This window comes from Palaemon carinicauda, chromosome 26, assembly GCF_036898095.1.
Source record: "Palaemon carinicauda isolate YSFRI2023 chromosome 26, ASM3689809v2, whole genome shotgun sequence".
Lineage (NCBI taxonomy): Eukaryota > Metazoa > Arthropoda > Malacostraca > Decapoda > Palaemonidae > Palaemon > Palaemon carinicauda.
In genome coordinates, this window is record NC_090750.1 from 40,800,531 (window position 1) to 40,813,030 (window position 12,500).

The 12,500-nt window shown below is 37.0% G+C and overlaps 2 protein-coding genes across 15 annotated transcripts in view; one reads left to right on the forward strand and one right to left on the reverse strand.

Moving 5' to 3' along the window:
* sei (seizure) overlaps positions 1 to 12,500 on the forward strand; it is a 337,340-nt gene that overhangs the window by 271,284 nt on the left and 53,556 nt on the right. The gene's annotated exons all lie outside the window — the stretch shown is intronic.
* LOC137619429 (tigger transposable element-derived protein 1-like) lies at positions 9,068 to 10,107 on the reverse strand. The gene is made up of 2 exons (XM_068349491.1): positions 9,495 to 10,107; positions 9,068 to 9,453 (listed from the first exon to the last, which is right to left on the reverse strand). Exons 1-2 carry the CDS (start codon positions 10,105 to 10,107, stop codon positions 9,068 to 9,070), a joined length of 999 nt encoding a protein of 332 aa, XP_068205592.1.

Below are 12,500 nucleotides of genomic sequence, written 5' to 3' on the forward strand. Positions count from 1 at the left end.
GAGCAAGCACAAAGTGTATTTGTAAACCTAAGTAGCTGCAGTTATTTGTCTTCAGTGTTCTGAATGTTTATCGTCAATGTTTTAGTGCCCTTTGTCTTCGTCAGTATTTCAAAAAATATATTAACCTGTATGGGCGTATGCATGACTTTGGCAAAACCATTTGATAGCAAAATGGTTTGAAGGTTGCATTGATTGATATATACTTGCAGTATTTTTATTTAATGTGGGTTTTGCTTTTGCTTTGCCTTTATTTTGACATTTGCTTCATTTGTTATTACTACGAATAATTAAAAGAATGATTATGGTGCTATGCGTGCATGTAGAAGGGATAGCAGCGAAACAGTGCTTAATATGGCAAGCGGTATCCGACAATAGTGTAAAAAAAAAAAAAAATCCATTGTATTTGGAGAACAGCAAATTTGAGCTTTTGTTGTCATATACCAGATGGAATTTAAACATTTTTTTTTTTTTTTTTTTTTTAAGTATGAGACATCTGTTAGACAGGATGTCATATGTAAGGTGGAATAGTAATGCAGTACACATAATGCAAAATAAGTAAAATCTTGGTAATGTGTCTGCTTACATATCAATACTTTAGAATTAATCATTCAGGACTTAAGTTCACTGTATACATAAGGATTACAAATGATAAGAAGCAACTAGACAGACGTTAATGCTGATTTGGTGAGTCTTCTAAAAATAAGCTAATACTAATGAAACTGAACTCCTACTAGTACATACATGTTTTATATCAAGATACTTCTCTCTGTTGTAAATAAGCACATACAGCTGTACTCCATTTTGCAGGCGCATGAAATTTTGCGCTTATGCTGAATTGTTTTCAAGTTTCCTTTTCTAAGAATACTAGGGTAGTGTTATCAACTGGTGAACACTGTGGGTTTCTCATAAATGCAAAGTAATCCAGTATTTTTAATATCTGTAATTTTCCTTTTAGAAGGAAGATACATTCCAACGACTATAGAAAAATTAAGGAGAGTTTAGCCTATACCTCAATAACCTGAATGTATGTAAGGGTTGACAAAAATGGTATTTTATATTAAATTTTTTATTCATATACTCACTTGATGCTCGTATTGCTTTTCTCTGGAATCTAGGTTTAGTCGAAATTTACCCAAAAACTAAAAAAAAAAAATAATTTGTTTAACTATCAATAAACACATGCCTCTGGTAAAATAATGAGACGATCTAGCAGTTAATGGAATCAACCAGTGGCTTGGGCAAGCCATATTGTCTTTGTCTTCAGTCTCAAAGGTGAAACTATTCCCTATCCTCTTGACAGTGGGAAGCAGGATGGGCAGGTGAAATATGTGAACATCAGGGTAGTATAGAAATAACAAATTGTAGCATTAAAGTTTTGTTTATATCTAGGAGGCTCATATTGATGACTCCCACACTCTGATGGAGTTGGATTGCTAGTGAAAGAAAAAGATTGGACATTTAAGTTTAAAATTAGGAAAATTATTAACATTGTAGACTCGCCCATAGTCTAGATTATTGTTAACAATCCATCTCGTTTTGATATATGGAACTCTAAAATATTTTCTTAAATACTATCTTGTCCTCGTAATACCTATTTATAGAAATCCCAACACGCTATAACTAAACTAAAATACTTTAATAAAAATAAAAATAAATTACAACTTGAATATCATATTAAACCCCAGCAATCTTGATAAGCAAACCAAAGAAATATTTGTGCAAAAATCAAGAGATATAGCTGCACTTTAATATCATGTACTCGACCCTTTCAAGTCTTTCATTTAACTCGGATTCAATCCTTTTTGAGCGTCCGTAACCAAACTTTTAACAAAAATGTCATTTCATCCTTTGGATAGATGATTTGGAATTCTGATCCCACAAAACAGTAGTTTTGTCTAAATAATACTGAATGGTTTACCGGTCAAGTAAATCTATTTTCCGATATAATGGTCACCTCCATTTCCAAAGAGGCTATTTGAAATGATTAAGGGTAACTCTTAGTTTTAAAATCGATTTTATCTTTGAAAGCATCATCTTATGTTCACCAAAGCCTACCTTCGAAGTTTAGTGCTTTTAGTTCACTCACTCAAAGTCTTTTATCTGTGAGATCTTTCACTGAAAGATTTCTCCAAAGGTTCAAAACTCGAAGCTTTTGAATAATGTAAATCTAGATCCAAATTAAAGAAAAAAAACTTGAATACTGGAGGTCTTTCAATACTAAAAGCCCGAAGCATACATTTTTTATAATACCTGGAATGCTACAACTAATCCCATGTAGTTGAGTTCAGAATTAGTAAGTATCTACACCCCTTAATGTCTGAAATGGAATTTTTTTTTCAAAAATGAAACTTTAAAATTTAATATTATTATTCAAACTAGTTCTAGTTACTGATAAATTTTTAGATTTGCACCAGTCAAAATAAGTATTCTTTTGTCTTTGATACAGATTATTGTTATACTGTCTTTTAAAACCTATGATAGACAATCTTGAGGGCCACAAAACCGTTTGTTTCAGAATTCAGAGGCTAGTCTCCATGCAATTAGGTATAGCAAGTATGGGTTTGGATGAATTGCCTTTGTAATTGGTTATCTGAAAAAATTTGCTCTGTACAGCATCATTTTCGGACGCTCTTATAGCAAAGGCCACAGAATTTTGTAGCATTTCCTTTGTGGCCTAAACAGGGCTATCAGTATCTTCCTGCTGTTTATAAAAATTCTGAACTTGGTTATCACCCACTGAATCATGGAGAACCGTGGAAATGTGTACAAATCCATATGCAAATGGGTCCAGGGCAGGTAAATAAAACTCCTGTCTTTTTTTCAGTAATGTTACAAACTTGTCTATTTTCGGTCAACCCCACCAATTCCATATTTCTAAACAAACTGACGATTGAAGAGACCATTTGTATGGAAGAATCTGACTTCCCGTTTTGTAACAGGGAAGGTTTATTCAAGTCAGTAGCACCACTATCCGGAATAGGAATTGTGACATTGCCCTCGCCCCCTCTCCCAGGTGTCGTATTGTAGGAAACACGGACCTGGTCTTCCCTAGCACCAGTAGTTCCTGGTCTTGAAAACCTTGAATATTGCTGAAAGCTCTCGGCAATTGTTATGAACTCCTGTGATGGCCATTTCCCAGACAGATATGAAATATGTTGAGTTGCGTCCCACCCTTCCTGTGAAACATCTATGAGTGGAAAGGAATCATGGATTATCATTTCCAAGAAAACTTTCTGGAATGACCACCTGCAACATTCCCACCAACTCAGCGGTTGGAGCTGGTTCTTCATTACTGTTAATAAGATTATATCTATCACCCTGACACTTTGGGGACAAAGTAACCTGTTGTAAAACTCAGGAGCAGGGTTTAAGATCTCTTTTATCACATCTTTTTCTAGAAGTTTCACAATTTCTAGTTTCAAAATCTATGCCTTTGGTGTATTTGCTAAATAACTCAGAAATGGGCTGATTCCTTTGGAATAGTAATCAGAAAAATCCAGTAACCCCTTTTGACGGCAACTAGCACCCGCAGATCAGGATGAAGGTTAATAGAAGTGGGAAAGTCTTCTTCCTCGTGTGATTTACTAGGAAGGACCATCATAGGGTTCTCTGATATCTTCAACTACGCCTGGGAACTCCTTTGGAACATCTACTAAATCGAATCATGATGTTCTACCAGTTATGAAAGGGATTTCTTGAAGGAGAAAATTCTAAAGCCAATAAAGCTAATGGCGTAAAGGAGGAAACTTCCATATCCCTAGAAAGTGACATCAACGCCTTGCCTTGAGTCCTTTGCTACTTTAGCAATTGATTTGTCAATCTTATTTACGGCCAAAAGAGGACCCAAAATAGGTTAGAAAATCAATTACGATTTCTTCACCTCAGACACTGTACCAACCATAGAGGCAAATACTTGTTTTCTTCTCATAATTACAAAACGCACACAAGCTACTACAGCCTCAGAACCCCCCAACTGAACAAGTTTGATCTAAACAAGTCATATAATTAAAACCAGATCTAAATCCTGATAGTCAGAAAATTTCTCTCCTATAATACTAGAGATAAATCATGCTATATAATCTGCGATGGAGAATATTTTAATAATACGTCTTACATCATTACATACAAACATCATCCCTTTAGTAAACCAGCTTGCAAACTGTGCATTTAAAGATTTTCGTCGATTAGCATTAATGATGGGCTTAATGCAGATTAAATTGTAATCTAAAATAAGATTAACTAATGAATTTGTCTTATATAAGTCAGAATGTCTTCATGAGATAGAAATCTTTAATACTAAACAAGTACTAAAATTACAAGCCTTTCTTTGCATTTGAAATATCTTGTCGATTCTATCCAAAATGAAGTAGGATAATTGAGGCTTATAAATCACCTTGCCAGCAGCATCAGATCTTACCTTGAGCTACATCTTCAAATATTTTTCAGAAATGAGTATCCAAAATGAATGAAAATGAGATAGCTCATCAGAGTCAGGGTTTTCCTCACTTTCCTGTCAAAAGGGTGACCCAGGACATTACATACAGGTTTTTCCATTTGTTTACATCTTTTTACGGAAACTCCTGCATATTTGCTTAACAAGGGACAGTTGAGGTACTACTATTTTACGTTGTTAACCAATCGGCTTTTGCCAAAATTCAGACACATTTGTTCTAAGGGAGTCATACAACATACCACACCATCCAAATATCATGTACTTGGTTGCTTTTGAATGCTTACTTCGGCGAGCAGAGGGATATTAGGATCCAGGCTACCAACTTGGTCGTCTGCCTCGCAACCAAGTTGTCTAAAATAGTAGTTAGGATTGCAGGAAGGCAAGGGTTTTTCCATAGAAGGTTCTAAATTGAATAGAGAACTTGAGGCTCTATGAGGGAATCTTGAATCTGTAATGCACTGTGTACCATCAGAACCCTTCCTGAATGGAGAACCAAAACCTGTAGACTAATTTGAGAAGTAGGATTAGGGTTGAAAATGGGGTAGGTTAGGTCAGAATTACTGCCTTTAATTGAAGACTCGCTGCCCTTCTTAGATTAACAGAAGAAGCAAAAAAAGAGTAGAGCTTTTTTAGCTCATTACTATTTTGTCAGGTGCTGAATTGGAGTTTGTACTGGGGTGTTATTATATTCATCATTCCCGCTGCATCGACCTATTCTACTCTTCTCTTGATTTTTCATGAACTAAAAGAAAGTTTCCTTTAGTGCTTTTAAAAACTTACTTTCCCCTTAAAAAGGAATAGTGAACCTTTGCTCTCCTCACAAACGTCATCTATATCATGCTAGACAAAGAGAACGCACATCATGGTTGCCAGAAACAATTCCCTTTAACAGTGTATGCTGTAGTTACTAGTAAATCCAGAAGAAGACCTCTCTAAAAGCTCTAAAATACCTAAATTTCAAAAGTCCTGAGCTAGTAACTTGTCAGCAACCCGATAGCAACACTGAGACTGAAAATGAAGACTGTATGGCTTGCCTAAGCCATGGGTTATTGTCCTTAACCACTAAATTGTCAACAACCGATAGCAACACCGAGACTGAAAATGAAGACTGTAGGGCTTGCGTAAGCCATTGGTTATTGTCCTTAACCACTAAATTGTCTCATTACTTTATTAGAGGCTTTAGTTTATTGAAAGGAAAGAAAACGTTTTTTTTTCTTTTATGGTAAATGTAGATAAACCATGCTTCTAGAGAGAAGCAATGTGAACATAAGGGGAGGTTCATAGAAATAATTCATATGTAACCAGCAGTTTGATATATATTTTTCTCAATTCCAAAAAAGGAACTATTTACAGATGTAGATAAGGAAAGATTGATCGGAGAGGCAATTTCTAAATTCCCAATCACCACATTGAATATCAGGAGAAGCAAAGCCGGTTATTGTGACATGAATAAAAATTAAGTAACTGCATACAAAAAACATTTTTTACTACAGTAATATTCTGTTGAATGCAAAACTAAAACGGCTGCTTCCAGTAATGCTTGCTATCACTCTGTAATGAATTTGCAACCTACAGAACATAAGGATTAAAGTCTCTTCCAACAACTGACGTTGGACTAATGAAGTTAGGTTAGGTTACTCTAGGTTAGAAATATCTAGCCTAGACGATACCTATGAACTGTAAGGGTTTCTGAGATAAACTAAGTATAATTTAAGAACTAATGACTTACTCCCACTGACAACTAACTCAACATACTAGACTCCTGTAAGCCTAGGAAAACAGCCATCTCATGAATACCAATCTGATGAATACCATAACTTGACTTGGTGAAATACTATGTCTAACAGGTTGAAATGAAATGCCGTTTATAGAATTTACAATAGAAATATAATTGAAATTCAATAACAATTTACATACACCTTAGCCGATCTATTAATCTTAATGAGCGCAAAGGATTTAGCACTTGATTGGTTTCTGAAAAAACTATAAATTGAAAATAAGAGTTACACTGAATCGAAAAAGTAAACATCACAGAACTTATTGAAGCTTCCAAACAAAACAGCTATGAAGGTTTTTCCTTACTTTGCATACTTTTGTGGGTTTATGAGCATACATGCATATATATATATATATATATATATATATATATATATATATATATATATATATGTATATATATATATATATATATATATATATATATATATATATATTAAAAAAAACATTCATAGTTAGTACGCATGCACATACGTACAAAATTATTTCTGTATATGTGAAATTGCTGGGTATCATAAACTTTTCACCATCTAAAATTTTCTGACTTGTCATGTGCAACAAACTGGATTTTCACGGAGTAGCCTTATAATTAAGGTACTGTATCACCAAGTACTTAGCTGGTATACAGTGACAAAATGCAATTTCCTTATTCATCCTCAAAAGCAATTCATAAATTTATTTTTGTGAGGAATTTCCCTCAGAGAAATGTTTAGTAAGGTAGTAGGTTGGCTAGGGCACCAGCCAAACATTGATATACTACTGCTAGAGAGCTATTGGATCCTTTTACTGGCCCGACAGTACTACATTGGATTCCACTCTCTGGTTACGGCTTTTTTCCAGTTGTCTATACATACGCCGAACAGTCTGGCATTTTCTTTACTTATTCTCCTCTGTCCTCTTGCACCTAACAACACTGAGATTTCCAAACAATTTTTCTTTGCTCAAGGGGTTAACTACTGCACTGTAATTGTTCAGTGGCTACTTTCCTCTTGGTAAGGGTAGAAAAGACTCCTTAGCTATGTTAAGTAGCTCTTTTAGGAGAAGGAAACTCCAAAATCAAACGATTGTTTTCTAGTCTTGGGTAGGGCCATAGCGTCTGTACCATGGTCTTCCACTGTATTGGGGTAAAGTTCTCTTGCTTGAGGTGATACTCAAGCACACTATTCTGTCTTATTTCTCTTCCTCTTGTTATTTTGAAGTTTTATAGTTTATAAATGAAGGATTTATTTTAATGTTATTGTTCATAAACTTCTTTTGTAGTATACTTCTTGATTTCCTTTCCTCACTGGGCTATTTTCCCTGTGGGAGCCCTTTAGTTTATAGCATCGTGCTTTTCCAACTAGGATTGTAGCTTAGAATATGATAGTTATAATAAAAGTAATAATATTTCATTTGAATGGAATGCCCACGTTTCAATTGATACCTCTGGGAAAACGCTTCAGAGGAAGGTGTGAAAGGAATGGAATATTCTGAAAAGTAGATTTACCATTGTATGAGCTGGTAGCACAAATAATAATGCAAGAGGCATCGTATATTCTTATCCACCTCAGGCCTTATAAAACTACTTTAAAGATGTAAATCAGCCCCTTGAAAGATGGAAAACAATAAGAATAGGAAAACTGTAGGATAGAAAATACAACAATACCTGACGCAACGAATCATTCTGTCGTCAATCCTAAAAATCTTCAGTATAACGGATAATATGGTCTGTGCATCATTCCATTAAGCTCTGTCCACACGATCGAGGATGCTCAACGGGCAATCAGTGATACCATGCCACAATAGGTAGTGAGAAAGAGGGTTGATGACGTCAGAAGCGGGAAAACCTCAGGCAGGGAGCTGGCAAGAAACAGTGTTGCCGGATCCATGCCTGTGGTTTTCCCGCCTCTGACGTCATCAACCTTCATTCTCAGTAACTCTTGTGGTTTGGTATCACGGTTTGCCCGTCGAGCATGCTTGATCGTGTGGACAGGGCTTTAGCCTTACGGAACAGTGACTGAAAATTTGAAAATGGAGAAAAGCAAGAACATTTTCAGCATAGAGAAAAAGTATCTAGAGTAGACCAGAGCAACATATATGTACAAATATACACACACACACACACACACATATATATATATATATATATATATATAATATATGTGTATATATATATATATATATATATATATATATATATTGTAAACAGTATATATGATATACTGTATATGATATGTACATATATACCCATAGATACACATACATACATACATACATACATACATACATACATACATACATACAATCGTTTTGCCTTACATCACTTCCAACTTAACATCACTCATCCTTTAATAGGAAATACAAAAGTAAAGTCATCTTAAATATGAAATACAAAAAGGCAAGAATACGTCATTTAATGCAACCTTGTGTTGGATTCCTCTGTTGCACAATTAAAAAAGGCTATTGAATTCCAAGTGATATTTTAGTTACTCTATACAGTTAGTAAATGCATTTATTCAATATAAAAAGTATAAGTATACCTACACAATAAATATTAAGATTTACAGGGTCCTCGGGTTACGACTTTGATCCGTTCTTGAGACGCGGTGTAACCCGAATTTCAGTGTAAGTCGGAACACCATAAATATATTACTCTATACGTACTGTACTGTACTGTAAAGTATTGTACTATAATAAAATGTATTAAATGACATAAAAACATTACTAGAAAAAGAGAAAACAATTCCTTACCACATGAATTAAAGTAAATATTAATGAAAAAAGAGAACAAGTCCTTACCTTAATCCTATGGTTGGCTTGCACACTGGAAGGGATATTGCAAGGGACGAAGAGACAGGTTTATTGTGGAGAGGAAGCTGCAGAAGATGCTGGAGAAACTGGGGCAGGTGTGTCAGGATTCTCTGAAAGTGAGACAGAAGATGCTGGAGAAGCTGGGGCAGGTGAGGCAGAAGCTACAGAAGGTGCTGGAGAAGCTGGGGCAGGTGAGTCTGCAGGTGAGGCAGAAGCTACAGAAGGTGCTTGAGAAGCTGGGGCAGGTGAGTCTGGAGGTGAGGCAGAAGCTACAGAAGGTGGTGGAGAAGCAATAGAGGCAGCTGAGGTTGATGATGGAGGCTCTCTAGCAATAGAGGCAGCCGAGGTAGACGGTAGAGGCTCTGTAGCAATAGAGGCAGCTGAAGTAGAGGGTAGAGGCTCTGTTGCTGGCAAATCTGGAGTAGTAGAGGCAGCTGATGTAGTGGGTGCAGGTCTCTCTACTTTCTTAAAATACCGCTCCAGGTTATACTGGACAGACAGGATCTCTTCTCATCCAAGATCTCCATGTAACACTGCAGTAAGTCCATGATGCCTCTGGAAACCCTAGTGAACCCGTCCATGTTAGGATCCTGAGCCTCAAAAGTTGCCAATGCTTGCTGTATCTCAGCAAAACCTTTTGACAAGCCCTTCCTTGTGAAAGCCTTAGGATCTGGGATGGGGGTTTCTTCTTCTTCCTCTATGATCTGCTTCTCCAGTTGTATCAAGTCCCCAGCAGATAACTCCTCTCCATGAGATTCCAGCAGCTCTGTAACATCATCAACCTCCATATCCAGATCGATTTCCTTACTCAGGGCAACAATGTTCTTGATAACATGGTCAACTGTGTCCTCAAACCCATGGAAATCATTCACAAATTGAGGACATAGTTTCCTCCAGACACCATTCATGTTTGTCATCTTAACCTCCTCCCAGGAATCAGCAATGTTCTTAACAGCATCAAGGATGTTGTAGGACTTCCAAAAGTCCATCAGAGTCAAGTCCTTCTTCATTTCCGTTGCCTGTAATGCCATAGCAATTGTCCTTCGGAGGTAGTAGGCCTTGAATGAAGCAATCATTCCTTGGTCCATGGGCTGTAAAAGGGCCGTGGTATTAGGTGGAAGGTAAACCACCTTGACATTAGGGTGAAAGTCTCCCAGCTGGGCAGGGTGTCCAGGGGCATTGTCCAGCACTAGCAACACCTTAAAGGGGATACCCTTTTGGGTGCAATACCGCTCCACACTTGGCACAAAATGGTTGATAAACCAGTCCTCAAACACTGCAAGTGTCACCCATGCCTTCTTATTTGTCTTCCAAATGACTGGGAGTTGACTCTTCCAAATGCCCTTGAGTGCCCTTGGATTTTCAGCCTGATACACCAGCAAGGGCTTAGGTTTGAAGTCCCCAGCAGCATTTCCTCCAAGAAGCTAAGTTAGCCTCTCCTTGCTGGCTTTATGACCTGGTGCTGACTTCTTCTCCTTTGCTATGTACGTACGGTTAGGCATACGCTTCCAAAATAAACCTGTCTCATCCACATTGAACACTTGATAAGCAGAATAACCCCCCTCCTTAATTACCTCAGCCAACGCTTTAGGAAATTCACTTGCTGCTTTCTCATCCCCACTAGCAGCTTCACTTTGCACTTAAGATTATGGCAATTAGCCCGAGCCTTAAATCGCATAAACCAACCCCTACAACCCAAAAACTCTTCACTTTCACTTTCTTCCCCCCTTTCTTTTTTCAACGCTTCAAACAACCTTTTAGCCTTTTCTTGAATCACCATTAGGCTCACCGGAATACGCCGTTGATTTTGATCTTCCAACCAAAGCACTAATAATCTTTCCATTTCAATAATTAAACCACTACGCTGCTTGGTTATCACTGTTGATTTCAATGGAGCAGATCTTTTCACATGTTCAACGATGCGCTCTTTGTCCTTAAGAATAGTAGCCACGGTTGAACGACTAAGGCCAAGCGCTCGGCCAATGTTCGTTGGCGTTTCACCGTTTTTAGACTGCTTAATAATATCTAGTTTGGCTTCCATGGTGATGGCCTTTATTTTCTTAGACACAATACCATCAGAAGAATCTGCCTTACGCTTAGGAGCCATAACGAAAGGCAAAAAGTTCCAAAGAACGAGAGAGAGAACAGGCAAACACAACCAAAACGGCGTAGAACTGGAACTGAGGGACGTCGTCTTCCTCGCCCGCAACCACCACAAGCATATTCATCCGCTGCACGCTAGAAACTAGTTCGCAATTGTTTACGTCGCTTACTGCACTAACGCTGTAAGACGGAACGACACTTAATATTGTTTTTTATATTTTTATGGGGGCGCGTTCATAACCACAAAACAGCGTAAGTCGGGACCGGCGTAACCCGTGGACCCCCTGTATAGTATTTGACAATGCTATTTTGATTTTTCTCGAACCCAAGGACCCCCTGTATAGTATTTGACAATGCTATTTTGATTTTTCTCGAAGGTGCACAGTACAGGTTTGGGCATACATTTGTAACGAGACGGAAGCACTATTGGCTCCATTAATTTTGAGTCGAACAATCAATGCCATTGGTTGTTATCATGATAGTATGATATGACTGTTAAAGATAAAAGGAGAATAAGCTGAAATATCTTATTGATAACTCAAAACAAGGATTACATAACATACAAAAAGTGCACAGCAACGAATCTCAAACACCTTCTGTATGTGCTGTGGATAGAAGGCTTGCCGGCTTAGTTGTTTACAGGTGTTTTATTTGTGTTGTATTTAGGCATTGAATTTAATTATTTTAAATCGTGGCAATCTTTCTTTATTTTAGCCATGGTCCCCCAAGAAGTAAAGTTAGTGAATCCAAGCAGCACATATAGTTTGTTCATTTCCTTATTTCATTTCCTTACTGGGTTACTTTCCCAGTTTGAGTCCTGGGGCTTGTAACATCTTGCTTTTCAAACTAGGTTGTATTATAGCTGGCAATAATGATAATAATTATGCAAGATGAATTGGTCATTATCTATGTAGACGGGTTCTATTGACACACGGGTGAAGTGCAACATGTATAATTGTAGAATCAATGAGTACATTGGGGATGCTACAATGATTCAAGCTATGTTGACCGTCTGTAGGCCACAATTAGACTGGCCACCTAAGCAGACTCGGAATCTCCCACCTAATATATTTTGGCATGGTAGGGAAGGTAATGGTTCTTTAACAAACACACATATGTATATGAATATATCCTACATCCCTTTTCTAAAATAAATGTATTACATTTTCATGAAATTGTATTGTACAGTTATATTTGGGTGGAAGATATGTTTTTGAATGGGAAGGACTGAAAGGGTTTCGTGTATTAGGAGCTTGGAAGTTTATATAAGTAGTATGTAAGTGGCAAAACATCTTTGAGCTTGCAATCTTTCACGAAGAGTGTTACCATTGAAAATCAAAGGTTTCGTTGTTTTAAATTGAGATTTCCTGCTCATTTT

Coding starts and splice junctions, on each gene's coding strand:
- LOC137619429 (XM_068349491.1), bottom strand. CDS start 10,107: ATGGACCAAGGAATGATTGCTTCATTCAAGGCCTACTACCTCCGAAGG. Junction 9,454..9,494: donor GTCCAGTATAACCTGGAGCG/GTATTTTAAGAA, acceptor CCACTACATCAG/CTGCCTCTACTACTCCAGAT.